We start from the raw sequence: 19285 nt of genomic DNA, 5'->3' as shown, positions 1-19285 counted from the left end.
TATTATTAGCAACACTGTCAATGTTAAACGTCATTTCTCCATTTTACGTCTACTTCATCTGTTCTGTAACGTTGTGTGCAAAATGTATCTTCCCAAGAAGTAACAACACCGACTCTAAACATTTCAGCTCCAGCATGAGCTATCATGGCCCCGTTGTCAATACAAAATCTTTCATCAGTTGCAAAGACCTAAAACGGTTTGAGAAAATAATGATAGAATGTTACTTATGGTAGTTCATTTCCTGTATCAACAGTTTATAACCTTTGCCCCTCTTTCTTTGCACATTTCTGACATCATTTCCTGCAGTCGAATATTGCCTAGTTACAACAAAAGGAAGTTAACTAGGACCAGGAATTGTATAGTTAAGTGAACCTACAGCCGACACCCCCGCATATTAAAACTTCTTGAGCGCCACAATGTGCCATAGCTCTTTCAGTTGTTTCCACAAGCTGCCAGAAAATAGTAACAACAAACTTGAATTAATGTTCCTTTTTAGTTGTTACGCTTGAGTTAGACTATTCATACCATGGCGAAAACGGTTTCTTGCAGTGAAAAGCATAAGTCTTCGACAGTATACTCTTGTAGCGTAGTCGCAAAATCTTCTATGTATGTCAGGACACCAGAAAAAGACATGTCCATTCCTTTGACAACATATGGCAACGGGACATAAATTTTCCCATTCTTTGCCAACTGTTCAATATTGTGTCCCGGACTTGGATGGTTTGGTAGCTTTAGAAGTCTGGCAAATCGGTCTAAGCAATTTCCAACAGCAATATCCACTGTCTCTCCAAATATTCTATATCGTTTTTGGGAATAGGCAATTATTTGCGTATTTCCTCCACTGACATACAGAACAATTGGATTCTGGGCACCAGTTATCAATCTTGCCATTTCGATATCTGTAATCAATGAATACAGATTCAGTTTCTCATAGCAAACCATTGTTCTTAGTTAAGAAAATAGTACGCCCAATGCAGTGATTAACACCAATGATTGGTTTCCCCCATAATTGTGAAACTGTTCTTGCAAACACAGCTACAGATACTAATGGTGACCCAAGGCCAGGACCTTTGGTATAGCACACAACATCTATTTCTTGAGGATCAATCTGAATTTAAAAAATAAAATAATATAATATTTATCACAATCCAAAATAACATGTTCTATTCATTATGGAATTCTAAAACACAGACCTTGGCTTCATCTAATGCTTCCTTAAGCAAAAGAACAATATTCAACTGATGATGATTTGCAGTATCAACAGGTTTAAATCCTATGTTAAAAGGTAATTAAATCCTTCTGTGAACTCATTTTTATTTGAATCTAACCTTCTCCTGGTGGTGTAATAAAAGTTCGTCTCGGATTTGCTAAAACAATTCCATCTCTAACTATGCCAATTCCAAGTTTATTCGCACTACCTTCGAAGCCTATCGAAACAACCATTTCTGACGTATTAATATTAATGAAAGCACGTTTACAGACAACTTTCGGCACAATTTAAAAATTGACGGACCCAATTTTTCCGCATGGACTGAGCATTTCGTGTACTTGGAGCGTGAAATGGTATGTCGCGGAAATTGATGTGGAAATGAGACAAACGCATTTTCTGCTCTTCAGTTGTGTGGAATGGAAGTGGTTCCTTACCAAATCCAACCGATTTGCCATTTTTCGGGTAATTCGTTGCGGTATAACGGGTCGTAGGTAATGGGGATCGATTGCTACCCGTGAAAACGCTCTGTACTTCCTTACTCCTTTGGGGTGAAATATTTTTGGTGACGAGGTAACCTTGCCTGTTGGGTCCCATTTTCTGTTAAAATGTCTCTAAGACCGATAACGTTCGTCACTGGAAATGTCAAGAAGTTGGAAGAAGTAACAGCTATACTAGGATCAAATACTTTATTTAAGGTATTTTCAAACTTTCATTTCGCAAGTCGCATTATGCACCACCTGTAATTTATGCTGATAACCATGCTTGATTTGTTATTACAGGTGGTTAGCCAAGACCTTGATTTGCCAGAATATCAAGGTGCTGACCCTGATTATATTGTTAGAGAAAAGTGTCTTTCTGCCATCAGAGTAACCAGGGGACCCACACTTGTGGAAGACACCTGTCTTTGCTTTAATGCTCTTAAAGGGTTGCCAGGTACTTGAATAATGATTACTAAATAAAGTTCAATGAATTTCTCATTAGCAATGCTTTATTTGTATCATTTGCACATTGATTTCTATCAATAGGGCCCTATGTAAAATGGTTTCTTGCTAAAATTGGCCCTTCTGGTCTTGCCAATCTTCTGTCAGGCTGGGAGGATAAATCTGCCTATGCGTTATGTCTGTTTGCCTATTCCGAAGGTGTAGATGAAACAATTCATATTTTCCGTGGAAAGACAGAAGGTATAATTGTTCATCCTAGGGGACCCCAAGATTTTGGCTGGGATGTAAGTTTATTTTAATCATGCAATTTGAAATCTGGATACCAATTTGTTTTTGTAACATGACATAGGCCTGTTTTCAACCAAATGGATTCACCTTAACTTATGCTGAAATGGAGAAAGATATTAAAAATTCTATATCACACCGCAGTAAAGCACTGAATGCAATGAAAAACCATTTCAGTAACATCCAGATGAAATGTGATAAAACAGACGTATCCTTTTAATCCTTTCATAAGCAATATATTTTTCACTTGTTGTTGAGTTTAAACTTTGCCAAGATATTATCTAGGCCATCCCATTATATGAATTAGGTGAAGGTTAACTTACAGATAACTTAACCTAACATTAAAAAACATTCAATGAAAAGCATCTTTTGAGACAATGCTGCTAAATAGCAAAAAGGGTAATGGAATGCAACTAAATATATGAAGCAAACTCAACTATTCAACATATCCCATGCCTCTTCTTCTGCAGTTTTAGTTTTGGTTGCAGATACAGCACTAGTGGAACTTTTAGTACCCTTTTTATCTCCAAAATCAATTAGTAAATTGTCGCTAATTTCGTTACTTGATCCCTTTCTGGCAACATTTTTGCTTTCAGTGTTGTCCTTACTTCCCGCGGCATTCGACCAGACCCATTCACCAGAGTCCTCTGCATTACCACTGTTTGAGAAATACTCGTCAGTGCCAATCCCTTTGAATCCTTGGCTTACAGTAGGTGGCGCGAAAGAATTCTCTTGGTAGCCGGGAGAACTACAAATATGAAGAACGGGTTTTCATAAATAGGATTAAATAACTTCGCAAAATATTACCATCCACCAGATAATGGTGCATATCCCGCTCCGCTCCCATTTCCAGATAGAAGCGATGACCTTTCACCCGAAATGCGAGGTGGCTCGTCATAGTCACTACGCGCAGAGGTAACATTCGCCCAGCCTTTACGACTCATTTCGGTAACCTATGATCCATTGTTTGCAATAAATGGTGCTTGTTAAGAGTTGTTCAATATACATCAGTACAGAAGCTGTTAGCTACTAATAGAAGAAAAACTTTCCACTAACCTTTGTGGCAACATTTGTCACGGATGATGCTACATCATCCAAAAGTCTTCCTTCTTTTACCTATAACAAGCAAACGGGCATGGACAAACAAATTTAAGACATTCGTTGTAGTGCAAGGGATCAAAACGTTTCTACGGTGAAGAAGGTAATCGTCCCCAACCAAAGAAAAACGTAGTAAATTTTTATATAATAAACCTGTTATATGAATATCCACTATTATTAAATGAAACCTTATTAAATGATCTACAATACTAAATATCCTTGTCCACAAAATAACGAGAAAAAAAAAGATTATATAACCTTTTCTCCGACTGTTTCTGAAACCTGAACAACTTTCTGCGAGGCAATTTCTCCAAATTTTAGCGCACTTTCGGCTAGTTTAGAGGCTCCAACAGAAAACATTGACCACCCCTAGCAAGCCAAGAATAAATACTATTAGTTAAAATTTAAAAAAAGTGGATTGAAATAGAATTGAATAAATTTATAAATTAAAATTACATACGGTGGCAAGAGAATCATAAACTTCCGTGCTTGAACTCCGAGAGGGAGTGTATGCAGAGTTTCCAAAACCTGAATATTTTCCCCCTTGAAAATCAAGCAAAATCTTGTGTCATGTTTAATGAATATAGAGACGTTCATCTGTTCTATACCTTGTGATGGGGGTAGGTTGCTAAAGAAAAGGGATTGTTATTCTCTGATGATGCAAAACTAAATTATGTGAAAGAAATACTTACTCAGGACGCCAAAAATTTTCCAATTGTTTCTTAGAAAAAAATGCTTCCTTCTGATCCTTAAAGTTCTGATATCCACCTGATGTTCCTGACACAGATTCTGAATACAGATTTTGACCAGATTCAAAGTTTGGTGTAGAAGAGCTGTTGTGAAGGCTTCGGTTAGTTTTAGATTCATACCTAATACAAGAATATCCTTATTTCTTTCTTCATCATATAACATAACCTTCTTACTGTGAACTGGCATTGTATACAGAAGGACTTCGGGAAATATTGCTTGCTTCATAATTTTTTGCTTCAGATGCTTCTATGTTCCATGTTCGGCCTGCAGCCAAAGCAGAAATTTTGTCTCTGTAAAGAGCAGCTGCTTTAGTGTTGTATCTTTGTGCAAGTGGCATAGAAGGGTTCCAATCCATTTGGGTCTCAAAGAATAGTCTAGCATTCAAATTTCCACCAACTTTCATCTTTTCTAATTCAGTATCTTTCCACTTGTCCATGGTGATTGATCTTACAAATGACAAATGCACACCTAGCCCTCTGTGTTTGCCTGAGCATTCCAAACAGATCCATATTCCATATGTAACAGAAGCCCATTGTGGATTGTGAACACCACACTCAAAACATGTCTTTGAAGGAAAATATATAGAAAGTACAAATTACGTTAGACGTTGATTCCGCACTAGAACACAACATAAAAAAGAAAAAATCTTACACTATTTTCATCTTTTGGTCGGATTTCCTGTAAAACTCTTCGAGTTCTTGGACTTGCCATGAAAAAAGCGTACGTTTACTTCTCGCTAATAAGAAAACAGCCTCGCAGGTTTATACTGGATTAAAAGAAAAGACTGTAATATCCGAGCGCCAGGTTGTGCCAATTTTGGGATGATGTGTCAAACCATCATCGAGCAACACGACGACTGCTCTATCTAGAGGGTGGCACGATGGCTTTTCCTGCATTCTTGAATAAATCAATTGCAGTAAAATAACCTTCGTACTCGACAGATTAGGAAATAACTTCGTTATATGGTAATATTTTTTTTTCTTGCTGGGGAATAGAGTTTTATCAATTATCATTGATTTAAAGTAAGAGGAATTTGAACGATAATCCATTAGCCAGCGCCATCTCTTGTACACTACTGTAAACATATAGAGCCTAAAAGAGAAGAGATAGTCCGATCAATTTAGTAAAATAAGTTGTGGAAGATCAAACTGATTTGATATAATTTTTTTTGTGAACTTTGTAGACCAGGTAAAGGGCCATATCCTCCTAAAAAGCTCTCGCTAAATAATTAAGTTTAAGTTCAGAAATTACTTGGTGCTTTGTTTTTTTTTTTGTTTTTTTTTTTTGCTTTTTTGTCTACTTTACGCTGTTATTTTGCCATTTGTTTATTGTTAGAAATGTTTCTATAGCAAAACCAACTTCGGCGTGACACTGCAGTCATTCGCCTGCACGTTTATCGAAATATCAGCTATTTGGCGAAATGGGGAATTCCACTATCGGTAAGCCTATTAGGTAAGCATTTCAAATGCCAAGATTTTGGTTTCTAAATGTAACATTTATGTCTTTTCCTCCCTGCAGATTCTGAAGGATTTGTTGTGGTAACAAAGAAGAAATCTGCCAAAGCAAAACGTTTATTGAACACTTGCCCTCTCACAACACTTGTGGCTGAATCTGTTGAACTGGATGCTTGTTTAAAGTAAATTTTGAATTGTTCCATCTTAATGTTAAATATAAATATTTAGAAATTTTATCTACTAGGAGCATTTTAAAAGCCAAAAGAGATGTTGAGTCTTCAAGCTTCTATAATAGCTTCATAACAGTTTTAGCTGGTATTACAAAGGAACCTGACAAATCTCTTGCAGAAATAGTTTGTTTTGGACTTGGACGTATATCATCATGTAAGGTAGCCCAACACCAGCTGGGATTACTACTACTATTGGGAGAACAGTTTCACTGCCCTGTAGAAGTATTTGATCCTGTCTTTGGTTCAGTCGAGGAAAATATCATCAAAGAGTTAAAATTGAAATTATCACCAAACAATTGTGAAGGAAAAAGAAAACCAGTTTTATCTGGTGGTTGCACTTTGTTTGTCTTCCCTCATTGTCCAAAGGAACTTAGCAATAACCTCCTTTACACCAACTGGAACCCAAAACACATTGAGCACTGCATTCTGTATTCCAACAGCTTTGAAAAAATTCGACTTGATACACCCTTTCGTTTCTTGAAAAGCTATCACTATCTGCTACAGTCCCAAGAAATCGTCGAAGAAGTGCCAGTGCCCAATAATTTCCACTTCCTTGACATTTTCAACGATCTTAGTCTTCATTATTTCCCCAGCCATTTAGCAATTAACGTTCAATCTTCGTTTTGGGAATCACCTGAACCCAACTACCCAGCCTCTGAAACAGAATTTGTTGGGACTAGCTAAAAATACGGGTTACAAAATACACTGAAAAAAGTTATACTTTTTTCCGCATTACTCATATCTTTAATTTTATTACGATCAGAGAATGCGCACCTTTATACTGAAAAATTCAACATGGAAGCCGGGATATATGACTACAAAAGAGCGTATGAAAATAAAATATAGGAGCAACATAAGTTTAAATTTATTTTCAAAAAATTCCGTAAGTGAAGGGTTAGTAAATTATTTCTTTAATTGTCCTCCGACTTTCGCCCTGTCCCCCAATTCCGCCCAGGCTACCACACCCATGTTAAAATTTCCTCCTCGTTTTACAGGCAAAATTTTAAAATTCTCTCTTTACTACGTCTTTAGCGACCACACAGAATAACCCGAAATTGGTACGATAATTCTTAAATCTGATAAATAAATAAATCTTTTGATTTTTTATTCTCATTTAACATTTGTGAAAGATGGCCCTATTCCACAAGCGAGTCCCGTTTTTTAGACGTTTCCTATCCGCAGCTTGTTAAGTACGGTACTGCAGTCAGTCATCAAAACAAAACAAAAAATGGCGGCGAAAACGTTGCTAAGAGAATTGATTCGCGAGTTAAGACTTACCAACAACAGCTACAAGTCGTTATGGGAATCTCCAGCGTATCAGTTCATCCTCAAGAATTTTCGTCGCAACCAGGTTACAGCTGAGCAAACGTGTAAAGCTCAGCAAGAGAGTCAATACATGGCGGACACATACCTCTGTTATTTAAAAAGCTCGAGAATAGCTGCCCAACTGAGACACGAGTTTCACGGACAAGGTTATATGGTGTACAATTAGAAATTCCAGTGATTCTAACACTAAAGTATTTTTCTTTCCATTTAGGAGAGCGCACAGTGCGTAGCACCGCTGACATGGTTGGATTTAAGTTGCCACATGATCCGAAATAATTTGTTGTGTACAATATGATGATATAGTTGGAAGTGCTAATAAAAAAAATGAAGAAGTAGCTCCAAGTTAGTTGCAACTGAATCACCCTGAATTGTATTCATTGTAGGAATTCCTTAATTTTTGTCAACATATCTGGCAGTTGAGCTGCAGTAATTAAGATTATTCTTCTTTTGGGATCAAACTGTTCATCGTCTTCATCCCATGTACCAGAGACAGCTGCATCCGACTCACTTCGGACTGAATATTCTCCTAATACCTCCCCTATCTGTAAATGAAGTCTCCTTCAGCTTAAGCCAATATGACTCATTCATGACTGGTTTCTAACAAAATACCTCTGAGATTGGTTCCTCTTCTGCATTAACCCAGAGTATGTCTGATCCTTTGGCTTTCTTTTTCTTTGATTCAGAATCCTTTCTTGTAGATTCATGCAACTTAGATATTAGAATGAAGTGGGTAAAAGCAAAAGGTTTTCCAGCTTCTTTTGCCTCCCCAATCTCCTTACTATTATAAAGGAAAACTTCTTATACATAAGGATCTCTTATGGCTTCCTCCTCAATCTACCAAAGAAATTATGGATACCATAGATTTTCCAATAGTGGCACCGATACTTGAGATGGTATATTTATAAATCTTTCATTGAAGAGAAGTCCAATCTGGTTAGATGAGTTATTGAATAATGCTGCTAACTTTTTTTGTGTTTTTTCCAATAGGTATTGCTTCACTTCCTTTACACATTCCACATCCTTGCATAAAAGAAAAGAAAATATGAAGAAGAAAAAAACATTTTGAACAAAAACCTGAGAAAAGGACAAGTAGTAGACTTACCTTGTGATGTGACAAATTGATGACAGAGGTTACACCAAATACTTCATCCTCTGAATTTGCATCTTCCTCACTATCTGAATCGTCATTATCTGCACATTGCTGATTAAAATGGAAACATTATATGATATTTACCTATAGTTGTAGTGAACTTGTTACCTGCAATATACTTCCGATATAATTTTGCTGAATAATTAGTTCCGTTAGACCACTCAAATTTATATGAGCTTTCAGGAAAAGCTGATGCAGTAGGCTCTTAATACCATGAAAATCTTCAGCAATAGGAGATTGACCTGCAAACTCTACCTGAATCTCCCTATCATTTTCTCCGAGCTGCTCTTCCTCTCCCATTTCTTCATCTTGAGAATCATCCTCCTCCTCGTCAGAGGAATCGCTACTACTGTCCTCTTCCATTGGCCGTTTTTGATTTAAATTCGCCATATTTTTCAAGGGTTTTGCACGTGTCAAGAAGTAAAAAACAAACTTCGTTTCGTCTGCCACAGGCCGCAAAAAAACTGGAAAATGAAATAGTTGAACCTGTATCGCCTTTCGCCTGTAGTGAACGGGTTATGGGTTCTGTGAAACTATTCATTAGATTTATTAATAAAAAAATCGCAATGTTAAAAAAAGAAATTTTTTATGCAAATACAAGTTTTGAATTGATTCTTGAAAATTCAAATTTCTGTTTCAATAGTCTTTATCTAAGTCTGTACTCTGCAGAATATACAAGAGGCAACACTGTTTTCTGTATAGTCTGCTTCGCCAAGAATTGAACGGAAAACTTCAAACCTTTCAAAACTACAGCCAAAAAAACAGTGATTTTATTGTATCTTTTTAAACCAAACGTCATGGAGTTCCAGTCCCCCATAATATCGGGCTCTGATCTATCGGTAACAGATAGACTAACTCTTCCTAGCCGAAGAATGAAACTATCACTGGAGAAGTCATCCAACATGATGGGGGCCGTTTCCCTTGCCTCTCCTAACCGACATACAATGTCTCTTATGTCTGACGATCTGAGCCACACCATTTTCGAAAGCGATCCTACATTTACAAGAATTGGATTAGCTGTGCAAAGAAAAACACTTGATGAAACCCGAGTCGATTTGACAGTGAACAACTTTTCACGAAAAAAACACAATGAAGAGCTTATGAGCATCCTTTTGGAAGAAGAAGTTCCAGGAGTAGAACACGTCTTAGAATTGTTTGAGAGCTTCCTCAAAACATTTCAGTCTTATGGAGCAGAACATCAAGTGTTTAATCAGTGTGCTGAGTATGAGTCAGAATGTGGAGAGCAAGTTGCTGCTTTGCGAAAACTCATCCAAATGGCTCCTCAAGGCCACAGCAAACTGTCTCAAGCACAAGAACTTGAACAAGAACTTCGACTGGAACGCGACACCTGGAGATTGGTTGCTTCCGTTTATCAAGATCGCCTTAATTCCGAATTTCAAGACAGTGAAATGGAATCTGAAGAAATATGGAGTGGGTTAGATGACGCCACCAGTGAAGAAGATTTGGTCAAACAACTTTATGACAAAAATGCAACCATTAGACAGGCTCAGCTTGTTGTCGATTGGCTTGAGCAACGAGCAGCCGATGTCTACCACGATTCACACTACAGCCAGGTAAACTAACTCTTATAACTGACGATTTGCACTGCAATTATAAAGTGCTATCTCTAGGCGGAATTTTATGGAGATGCAGTCACTGGCTGGGAGAATACGCTTCATTCATTGATAAGTAAAAAGCGTGGACTCAGCACGGATAACGTTGAACAAAACCTGGTAACTCAAATGGATCCAGATGCTCCCAACCGCGAGCAAAGCAGGCGTCTTCATCCACTTGATAAAGAGGATGAAATGCGTTTGCTCCGTTCCGTATTTGCTCGGCTTCGTTGTGGCCAGCTAGATGAAGCCCAGCAATTATGCTTCCGGGCAGGCCAACCATTTCGAGCTGCTATTTTGGAAGGATGGAAACTGTTTCACGACCCCAATATGAAATCGCGTACTGATGTGGCAAACACAAAAGGTTTGTACTCTCCGCATGATCAACAACATATTTTTAAACATAGATTTTTCTCAATCCAGAATCACCATCGGGAAATCCGTATCGTGATATTTGGAAGACGATGAGCTGGAAAGAGTGCGAAAATGTGCAATTATCGGTAGAGGAACGTTCAATCTTGGCTCTTCTTTGTGGACATTTAAAAGCACTTTTACCAGCCTGTCCTAGCTGGGAGGATCAATTGTGGGCTCATTTACGGGCCATGATCGACCACTGTGTTGAAAAAGAATTACGTCGTTGTGTCAACTATAAGCGACAGCTTCAGGTTTTACCCGACGAATATTGGAATCAACAGTTGACAGTCGAATCCATTTTCTCCACTTTAGCCGCTTCTAGAGATAAAACCTTGGTCGCGCAAGGCCGTGACCAATACAGGTATAGTAATTTAACGTTCCACATAATCTTTAACCAATAAATTCAAATTATAGGATCATTCAGCGATATCTTATCATGGATGATGTGGATGGACTATTAGAAGAAATGTCATCGTGGATGAATAAAGGTGACAGCTGGAGCGTCCATTTACGTCCACATATGCTCCGATTGATGGCCCATCTTGCTTTATTCTTCCGCCGCATCGGTCGTGGTTCCTGCGACGATTTGATTGGATCCATTTTGGAAGCTTACGTTTTGCAACTTGTCAATCTTGGCCGAACTGACTTGGCGGCTGTTTATGTTGGGCAACTGCCTTTGCCAGAAGATCAAATCCGCTTATACGCCCAGTGCCTCGTAATGGTTGAAGAGCAACAAGAGTCGTGTGACGACACAGAGCGCCAGCGCCTCCTCTATTTGGCCCATCAAGTGGGACTTGACGTTAATGCTATTGCAAAACAAGTTGTCATCACTCTCTGCAATCAAGGCGACATTATTCAGCACGCCGGTGACGCGTCCCTCCAGGTACTAGCAGTTGAGATTTCACTATAATATTTCAGCAGAAGTAGTACATTTTCACTTAATTCTCATAGGTAGGGACTAGTGCAGAAGATGAACGCCGCATTCGTTCACTAAGCTGGCTATTAATGGATCCGTCTATGCGGGATCAGCTGCTTATTCAAGCCAACACGCTCATGCGAGGATACCTTCTCCGTCGTCAAATTGAGGCTGTGAAACTGACTTTTAAATTAATTCCTCCCGACACACTTAAAATATTAAGTGAACTATGGGAATCACGGACAGGATTGACGGACTTGCCAACAGAAGTTGCAGCTGCAACCCGCGAATATCTTTCTATTCAGGCGTACATTGACGCTTTAGACGCCTTCCAAGAATGGTTCACGCGCTTTCACCACTCCAAACCCAAGAAAACCGAAGCTTCAGTCCAGCAACAGCGAGGAGGAGCGAGTGCCCAACTGTCGTTCACTGAAAATTTACTGAAAGAACAACATCTAAAGCAACATCAAGTAGAAATGCTTCGGTGGCAAGCTGCGGTTGATTCGCTGACGGAGACGGCCATTGACAAGCTCTACAACGTCCTTCTCTTTCCCGATGGTGGCTGGATGGCAGATAGCGTTCAATTCGAAGATGAGGACACTCCTCGTCAACAACAACAGCAATTGCTAAGACAAAGTTGCATCCCACATGCGGCTCTACTGCTCTGCAACATCTTGACCAGTACGCAGCGCCATAGCCAATGCCTTGAACTCGCTAATGTCGTAGCCAGCGAACAACAATCGCTTTACAAAGTTTGCTCGGCTGAACAGCTTGCTCAACTGACCAAGCATTTGCGACAAGCGTATGTTAAATTACTCGACCACGGAGAAAGCCCCTAAAATTAAAATTCTTTCCTTTATCTTCTCCTTTTTCCACACTGTTTTTTTTTCGATCCTAAAATAATAAAGAATTGAATTACTGATTGAGTTTGTTGTTCGAACAATTAGTTATTTTTAAGCGGCAAGGCAATTGTGAATGTGGTACTAAAACCCAAAATCGAATTCATGAACAAAAATAAAAAAAGGGATTACCAAGAAATGAACACAGCACCAGAGATGCATAGAAAAATTAACAAGAAATCATCGTTAAACAAAAAAACAAACAAAATATTATCTTGCGTGTTGAATTATTTATCTTCATCCTCTTGATCAGCCCAAGCAGCCAAGACGAACTTTTCGATGTCACTTTCGTTTTCTCCGCGGACGATGCGGAAGTAACCATTTTCGCCCCACTGACGTCCCCACGAGTTAGCCACCAACTGAAAAACGAATGCCAAATTAAATTCAACCACACAATATGCAAATTGAGTTGTACTCACCCAGTATTTAACAGGAATTCGTTTAGATGAATCTACTCCCCAGCCCACGATGCGCACCGAATGATAACCGGTTCGCTGCTGACTGTTGGTGCCGGAATAGCGGTATACACCAGTACGATAGAGGAAGAAATCAGGATGGACTCTCATGGTAGCTGTGATAACAAATTAGATTGCCTTGAGCAGAACTCTACGCAAATGGATTACGAAATTATTACCTTGAACGGGTCCGTGTTGAAGTATCTCGTTCTTTTGTTGATAGAGTCATAACAAAATAAGTGTAGACATTTTTTTTTTTTTAATTTAGCTTTGGTAGACAAACGATAAGCTATCTTAAAAACTAAAAATACTTCATACCATGATGTCGTCTTCGAATGGAGCAATACGGTAAGCCGGGGGTGTTCGAAATAATCCTTTGCGTTGTGGCTTATCAGTATCTTGCGATGATCTAGCAGCTGCATTAATGAGTCGACACTTCATCGTCGCTAGATTTCCTCGACGTGGGACTTTGCATTTCTCCACCTGGCCGGTGCGACCGCTGATGTAAGGGTAACACTCTTCGTTCACAACCCTGACATTGTCGTATACTTTAACACAATTCGCAAATGAGACAACGTCATTATCATGTTATACCCAAAGCGCCTCATGTAATTCCAGGCGCGGTCAAGGTGTCCGCCGTTGCATCCCTGCTGGCCTCGGTTATTGCACGCCAAAAGGTTTTGCATGGAAAGCGGATAGACTTCGTTGCCACGAGATTGTATGGCGAGGCGATCCGCTGCCACGGCGGACGTCGAAAAAGCCCAAGACGCTCCACACCTGTAAGTGGGCGGCACATATGACATGCGTTTAAACGCTTAGGAATGATTGATCAGACTGAGTCATACCATCCTTGGTCGCGAACTTGTTGCAGTGTGTCGCGCCACTCGATCCGCCCGTCAAAACTCACAGGAAGAGCTTTCCGGTCATACTTTTGCTTGATGGGATGCATGTTCAGTACCTGAGAGAACATCCATCAAATGTAATGACACATATGCGTGAGTAAGATAACTAAAAACAAAAATCAATTGTTTTTTTTTCTTTACAAATTTTTCAGGTTCAAGTGTTCCGAGACGGTACACAAGCCCATCTTCCAGCTTACGCCCCCAAAAATCGGAATGATTGCCGGCTGACCAGCCGTACTCTGCCGAATTCCCGTTGATCGCTTGGATTGCTTCTGGCTCTACAAGGCACGCGTCCGCCTCGCAAAGGAACTCAGTTTTGCTGGAATCTGATAGCGACCGAAGGCACTCACTGTTCACATTCAATTCAAGAAAAAATAACAGCATCATTAAAAGAAAAGAAGAAAAAAAAAAAACGAAATTGTTCATCAATAATGCAGTAAAAACAAGATCCATCTTGGACGGAACGACAGGGAGGCGTGTTAATGATATCATCTTCATCGCCTGCCGCGCATTTCAAATTCAAATGCCGTTGCAGCGTGTTCCGTTGAAAAACACTATGTATAATAAATATCAGGCACTCACCACTTGTTGCAATTGATTCGCACCGTGTGGCCATAAGGGTATCTCTGACCTTCGTGATAGCATCCTAAAAGAAAAATATATATGAAAGTTAATTCAACGTTATATGTAAGTATTGCATAGACACGTACCGAGTTGGAGCTTGAGCGGCTCTGGAGGTCGGATGCCAAGACAGACACTCCAATAATCCGGGCAGCAATCACTGGAATCCGTACGGTTGCAGAATTGATCGCAATAGCAAAGCGTTCCGAGGATCGGAATGGCGCACGAGTCGATACGGCCGTCGCAGCATCGTTGAGTAGGTCCGCCGCAGTAATCACCTGGTATGTCTTCAAATTGGGCCAGCAGTCCGCTCGTGAACAACATCAAGAACAAGGAGCATTTCCACACCAGCTCCATCCTTTGAAATGCACCTGAGACGTGAGAAAATGAACTATGTGTGATGAACAAAAACTTAACAACAAAAACAGTTTTGCCGAAGAGCACGTTGAAAACCAAATTGCCAGCTAGAAGACATGCGAGAGCTGCTTAAATAGCTGCACCACGCAGCGTCCGATAGCAGAAGGCCAACCCCTTTTCGCCTATCGCAAAAGGCGTAAGAGTTTATGCTCACTGTTGCTCGTGGTCACTCAGGAGGTATTGAATTAATGAAGCTCTCTCTTTTTCCTTCGCGCGTAATATATATTCACGATATGGGAGAGGGACCCGGATATGGACGCACTCAGAAAAAAAAAAGGTTTCCTCCTTGTTTTTGTACTCGAGGAGTGCGCTGCGCGAAACAGACAATTAAAATAAATTGCGATGTCATCAACCCGTTATTCAACGGCCATCGTTGGGTCCTCTATTGAGCTGAATGGCTGAATAGGCTCATGTGCCATCAAGGTTGACTGGTCATGGCCTTTTCGACAATGCATATCGCTACAAAATAGCAATCTTTTTAGTGAATACGACGTGGAAAGACTTAAAATATGAGAATAGATCGCGGGTGGTCGCCAATCCAAGCAGTGGGCTCCGTCTGGCACGCTTATCAACTAGCTGCCACACTAAAACAAAAACCTTAGCGCGCGCTGATATCACCGCAATATAAATTCATCGCAGATCTCCCTCGCCATCATAATCCCAACGTTTTACACGGGCACTCCATCAAAACGATAATTGCGTAAAAAAAACGGAAATGGGTGCTCACTTTTGTCTGTGTGTGAGTGTGAATGTCTATGATGATGCCAACTCCCCTGCGTGAAAGTGTGCCCTCGCGTGCAAACTACGATATCCTCTGTGAAAATGGACCCATGAAGATTAAAAAAGATCAAAATAGGGGAAAGAAAATAGCGAGAGAGAACAATGACATTTACACGCTTCTCCTTTTGGCATTATTTTGAAGTTTTTTTTTTGTTTGGTCAGGATTCAAGGTTGCCGTGTGAGCGAAGAGAACGGAAAACAGTCACAGGTAGGGAATACACTTTCGAATCGCCGTCGTGAGTCGAGATAATCAGATCGTTGGAGAATAGCAGTCGCCTCGTGATTTGACGCCCATGCTTTTACAGCAGTATTACAATCACGTCTACTAAGCGAAAAAAAATAAGAGATGCATCAAAACGTCGATGCCAAATTTCGATTCCTTCTATGATGAAATTCTCTACCGCCGTGCCCAAATGACGCAATCTGACTACGGCTTGACGGCGTTTCTTTTTAAGTATCCGCAAAAACAAAAACAATAAAAATGCTATAGGGGCATATAAGTGCGGTAACACGATACACCAATTTCATATCCGAACTCTTGAAAAACGTATTTGGATCAGTTACAACTTGACACTGGATCCCATAACATCAACATACAATCGGCTGGATCGGATTCAGAAGCCACAGCTAGAAATAATTCACTAAACCCATTGTCACGAGTTGCAACCTTCTAAAGGAAATATGCTGATCGTGAACAGCACTGGCGCCGTTGTCTACCGAATTCAGATTTGCTAGTTTCAAAGAGATTTTGGGCATCATCCTTCAAAAAAAAAGTGTGTACGTGAAGTAGCATAAACCAGTTGTTTGGACGCCCACAAACCGCTTCGATCACGCAAATCAGAAAGGCAACATAATGAATCACTTGACAGAAATAAGGTACCATTTTCTTCGGATACAAATAGAAGAAAACGATAAAGCGCAACTTAGGAGTCCTTAACTGGAATGAAAAATAGTGTGTGGGCTTACCTTATTTCCCGTATGTTCTGCTAAGGCGGTCCACCAGTTGTGCAGCTTTAATAAATGCCAGCGGGTGGAAAATGGCAAGACGGTCCTTCCTGCCATCGCCGCCGCCACCTACAGTCCACGCCCACACAGCTAGCGATGTTTCTTCTTGATCGGGCGTATGACGTCTACCGAAACTAAGCGTCAGCGACCGCATAATTCGCAAGAGAATGCGTTTGGTAAAGCACGCATATGACGAATCCGGATGCTGACCATCGTTCATATCGCCTTTCCAGTTTCTTAGGCGTGGAATTTCGCTGACGGAAAACCACTGCGGCTTCGTGGTTACAGGCTTACAGCCAAATTTAACTGAAAGGATACATAATAAGAAAGGGCTTGAGGCCACACGGCCAGTAAAGCAAGAACGGGAGGAGAGATTTGGAATTCCAGGCGAGTCGACGAATGATAAAATGCGTAACGAGGATCTTAAAAAAAAAAACCAAACAAAATAAAAAATAAAATAACAAGATAAGAAAGGCTATTATTGCGACACTGCACGCAGAGGTGGTGTAGGTGACCTCATCGTCATTTGAATGAACTTGACGACACCCGCGCATTGCATTTTATTACCAATATCTCGTGGCTGTCTCGACGCTAGATCTTCGTAAAGACTTGGCATGTGAAAATTTACTTAATGCCACTGCACATCAACGCCATGTACTCTTGCTGTTCAATCAATGCCTTATTGCGTCGCATGTAAGCCATCCAATATTGGTACCACTCTTGCCACGCCTGCTGTGTCACCCGTATGGGTTGTTCTTCTTTAGCGCTAATGCTTAGCTGCGCAACGGCATTTTCCATCTGCACTTCTTCAGAGTCCTTTGTTTCAAAAACAGTTTTTGCTCGTGGTTTATTTTTGCGCTTCTTCCCTTGCGGTAATAGTGCTCGGGTACTGTCTTGCAGGCCGGGCACAAAATCGTGTTCGATATCACCGAGAAGACTGTCAGCCATTCCTTCTCCCTCAAGACCAGTGCCCTCCAGCTCGGGTAAAGTAAGCCAAAGAAAATTGAGGGTCTGAATCGTCAGCAGGGTCTCTGGTTGGCTCGAGTCGTGATCTTTAGGTGCCAAATGGTCACAAGCCAAGATTCGGACGGAGGCTCTTGTTTTAGTGATGATGGATCGCAATTCAGTCAATTCATTGCCCTCGCATGCGATTGTGCACGTCAAGGCAGCCGCTCCAAATCTCCCAGCCCGACCCACTCGATGCAAATATGTGGCTGCGTCCCGAGGCACATCCATGTGGATGACTAAATCGATGTGCTCAGCGTCGATTCCACGTGCCGCCTACGATTTGTGAAATAAATCAAGTTATGTTATTTAAATGCAAATACAAAATCAAGATACCAAATCTGTGGCAACTAGAATTTTGCATTGGTATTGGCGTAGCTTAAGCAGCGTCTGCAATCGCTTTGTCTGAGTTTGACTTCCCGAAATCGATAAAGCTGCATGACCACTACTTGATAACTGGGCTGCCAGGCTTTCGGCTCTTTGATTGAAATGTAAAAAACGAACAAAAAAATATAAAATTAGTTGGCATGTCATCCTGCATACTACTTGTTCTTGGCACCTTGTTTGTAAATTGGTAAATATCATACACTGGCCGAAAGCTACGACCTTGAGCATTTTCAATAAAATTTCAAACTTGTTTTTCGCTTGCTGTTGCGTCATTGGGTGGTAAGCCACACGAAAGACGAATTGTTTGACTCCCAGCAAGGTAGGCTGTTGATGGCCCAGACGAACAAATGACGGTTTTTTCATGTAACGCGATACCAAGTTTGCTAACACTTCGGGGTAAGTGGCACTCACTGCCAATACTTGTTTAGTTAACGGCATCTGAGAAAATATCCACCTGATGGCAACAAATTTGTTTTATCAAATTTATAAAACGAAGTTATTCATGCTTATTACGTCACATCGTCAGCAAAGCTGTCTTCCATTAATTTATCTGCTTCATCCAAAATGAAAAGTCTCATGCTCTTTGGTTTCAATGCTCCTTTTTCTATCAATTGCTTCACACGACCTGGAGTTCCCACAGCGACGTGGCATGACTTACATTTTGCCAGATCAGTTTCTACTGGGAGCCCTCCAATGAATACCTGAACATTGAGACCTACAAAATAAAAGGTTAATGTAATTCAATAAATAACTACTGCTGTGATGTGTATTACCAGGAAATTCAGAACCAATAGTGTAAATCACATGTGCATTTTGAAAAGCAATCTCCCTAGTTGGAGCAAGGATTAGACCTTGTACTGTGCTGATTTGAAGATCAATTGATTCCAACATGATAATACCAAATACAAGGGTTTTACCAGTTCCAGATTTAGATTGTATTACCATATCTAGAATTTAAAAAAAAAAGTAAATATCTTCAACATTTCACAATTTGATTAAGTTTAGACCTATTCCACATTTTCCGATTGGAATTGCATCCAGCTGTATAGGAGACGGTTTTACATATCCAGCTTTGGTAAGACCTAGCATTCCATAATATTACAACCGAAATTTTAAAAAAGCAAGTAACAGCTAACCTAAAAACATATGTGAGCTAACCTTTTAACACTTGGCTAGAAAGGTGCATGTCAGAAAAGGTAAGGTTTTCTTGAATGTCTACATCTTCGGTTCGCTCTTTACTTGTGAATGAGTGGGCGTTGGACTTTTTTGACTTTCTCTGAAATTCACTTTCCATTGCCTACTTTACAATATGCAAATTACCCAGACTTATTACAACGCTTTACTAGTTGCGAAAGAACTCCATTTGAATGAGAACACGAGATCCCAGCAAGCAGACGATAATTTTCCGTGTTGCCAGATTTCGGCAT

The 19285-nt window shown here is 40.2% G+C and overlaps 9 protein-coding genes across 13 annotated transcripts in view; 4 read left to right on the top strand and 5 right to left on the bottom strand.

Moving 5' to 3' along the window:
- The window catches only part of LOC130694435 (zinc finger protein 830-like), a 55672-nt gene that overhangs the window by 7431 nt on the left and 28956 nt on the right, over positions 1 to 19285 (top strand). The gene's annotated exons all lie outside the window — the stretch shown is intronic.
- Positions 15 to 1537, bottom strand: LOC130694432 (probable tRNA N6-adenosine threonylcarbamoyltransferase). The gene is made up of 7 exons (XM_057517516.2): positions 1329 to 1537; positions 1194 to 1273; positions 967 to 1108; positions 526 to 899; positions 377 to 449; positions 262 to 317; positions 15 to 188 (listed from the first exon to the last, which is right to left on the bottom strand). The coding sequence occupies exons 1-7, from the start codon at positions 1441 to 1443 to the stop codon at positions 24 to 26; spliced, it is 1005 nt and encodes a 334-aa protein (XP_057373499.1). The 5' UTR covers positions 1444 to 1537; the 3' UTR covers positions 15 to 23.
- On the top strand, positions 1679 to 2689 carry LOC130694442 (inosine triphosphate pyrophosphatase-like). The gene is made up of 4 exons (XM_057517529.2): positions 1679 to 1905; positions 1990 to 2143; positions 2236 to 2435; positions 2501 to 2689. The coding sequence occupies exons 1-4, from the start codon at positions 1816 to 1818 to the stop codon at positions 2654 to 2656; spliced, it is 600 nt and encodes a 199-aa protein (XP_057373512.1). The 5' UTR covers positions 1679 to 1815; the 3' UTR covers positions 2657 to 2689.
- On the bottom strand, positions 2659 to 5146 carry LOC130694428 (ADP-ribosylation factor GTPase-activating protein 1-like). Of its 2 annotated transcripts, XM_057517511.1 has the most exons (9): positions 4936 to 5146; positions 4458 to 4849; positions 4227 to 4403; positions 4143 to 4162; positions 3995 to 4077; positions 3793 to 3903; positions 3493 to 3552; positions 3244 to 3389; positions 2659 to 3184 (listed from the first exon to the last, which is right to left on the bottom strand). In XM_057517511.1, exons 1-9 carry the CDS (start codon positions 4993 to 4995, stop codon positions 2869 to 2871), a joined length of 1365 nt encoding a protein of 454 aa, XP_057373494.1. In that variant the 5' UTR covers positions 4996 to 5146; the 3' UTR covers positions 2659 to 2868. The 2 variants fall into 2 exon arrangements, with proteins under 2 accessions (XP_057373494.1, XP_059351181.1); XM_059495198.1 differs by lacking the exon at positions 4143 to 4162 and having other exon boundaries at positions 3995 to 4101; positions 4231 to 4403.
- Positions 5408 to 6688, top strand: LOC130694438 (SRR1-like protein). 2 transcript variants are annotated; one of them, XM_057517522.2, is made up of 4 exons: positions 5408 to 5472; positions 5620 to 5723; positions 5803 to 5920; positions 5983 to 6688. In XM_057517522.2, the coding sequence occupies exons 2-4, from the start codon at positions 5705 to 5707 to the stop codon at positions 6650 to 6652; spliced, it is 807 nt and encodes a 268-aa protein (XP_057373505.1). In that variant the 5' UTR covers positions 5408 to 5472; positions 5620 to 5704; the 3' UTR covers positions 6653 to 6688. The 2 variants fall into 2 exon arrangements, with proteins under 2 accessions (XP_057373505.1, XP_057373506.1); XM_057517523.2 differs by having other exon boundaries at positions 5451 to 5472; positions 5634 to 5723.
- LOC130694446 (nuclear pore complex protein Nup107-like) lies at positions 7151 to 12653 on the top strand. Its single transcript, XM_057517533.2, has 7 exons — positions 7151 to 7440; positions 7506 to 7516; positions 9254 to 10018; positions 10076 to 10421; positions 10481 to 10832; positions 10886 to 11354; positions 11423 to 12653. The coding sequence occupies exons 1-7, from the start codon at positions 7197 to 7199 to the stop codon at positions 12224 to 12226; spliced, it is 2991 nt and encodes a 996-aa protein (XP_057373516.1). The 5' UTR covers positions 7151 to 7196; the 3' UTR covers positions 12227 to 12653.
- LOC130694436 (BRCA2 and CDKN1A-interacting protein-like) lies at positions 7641 to 8910 on the bottom strand. 2 transcript variants are annotated; one of them, XM_057517521.2, is made up of 5 exons: positions 8553 to 8910; positions 8397 to 8495; positions 8151 to 8314; positions 7904 to 8072; positions 7641 to 7858 (listed from the first exon to the last, which is right to left on the bottom strand). In XM_057517521.2, exons 1-5 carry the CDS (start codon positions 8832 to 8834, stop codon positions 7799 to 7801), a joined length of 774 nt encoding a protein of 257 aa, XP_057373504.1. In that variant the 5' UTR covers positions 8835 to 8910; the 3' UTR covers positions 7641 to 7798. The 2 variants fall into 2 exon arrangements, with proteins under 2 accessions (XP_057373504.1, XP_057373503.1); XM_057517520.2 differs by having other exon boundaries at positions 7641 to 7836; positions 8553 to 8909.
- Positions 12315 to 16564, bottom strand: LOC130694427 (uncharacterized peptidase C1-like protein F26E4.3). Its single transcript, XM_057517510.2, has 10 exons — positions 16428 to 16564; positions 14354 to 14635; positions 14226 to 14289; positions 13785 to 13992; positions 13587 to 13699; positions 13336 to 13518; positions 13060 to 13273; positions 12921 to 12951; positions 12706 to 12857; positions 12315 to 12645 (listed from the first exon to the last, which is right to left on the bottom strand). Exons 2-10 carry the CDS (start codon positions 14619 to 14621, stop codon positions 12514 to 12516), a joined length of 1365 nt encoding a protein of 454 aa, XP_057373493.1. The 5' UTR covers positions 14622 to 14635; positions 16428 to 16564; the 3' UTR covers positions 12315 to 12513.
- LOC130694424 (probable ATP-dependent RNA helicase DDX20) lies at positions 16755 to 19233 on the bottom strand. Of its 2 annotated transcripts, XR_009420903.1 has the most exons (8): positions 19017 to 19233; positions 18866 to 18940; positions 18632 to 18805; positions 18372 to 18573; positions 18031 to 18312; positions 17808 to 17949; positions 17034 to 17747; positions 16755 to 16888 (listed from the first exon to the last, which is right to left on the bottom strand). XR_009420903.1 is itself a non-coding variant. In XM_057517505.2 (7 exons), exons 1-7 carry the CDS (start codon positions 19150 to 19152, stop codon positions 17091 to 17093), a joined length of 1668 nt encoding a protein of 555 aa, XP_057373488.1. In that variant the 5' UTR covers positions 19153 to 19233; the 3' UTR covers positions 16925 to 17090. The 2 variants fall into 2 exon arrangements, 1 of the variants encoding a protein (XP_057373488.1); XM_057517505.2 differs by lacking the exon at positions 16755 to 16888 and having other exon boundaries at positions 16925 to 17747.

The sequence above is a fragment of the Daphnia carinata genome, chromosome 4, assembly GCF_022539665.2.
Source record: "Daphnia carinata strain CSIRO-1 chromosome 4, CSIRO_AGI_Dcar_HiC_V3, whole genome shotgun sequence".
NCBI lineage: Eukaryota > Metazoa > Arthropoda > Branchiopoda > Diplostraca > Daphniidae > Daphnia > Daphnia carinata.
Note: the sequence above shows the minus strand (reverse complement) of the source record. Positions and strands in the feature narration are given on the sequence as shown.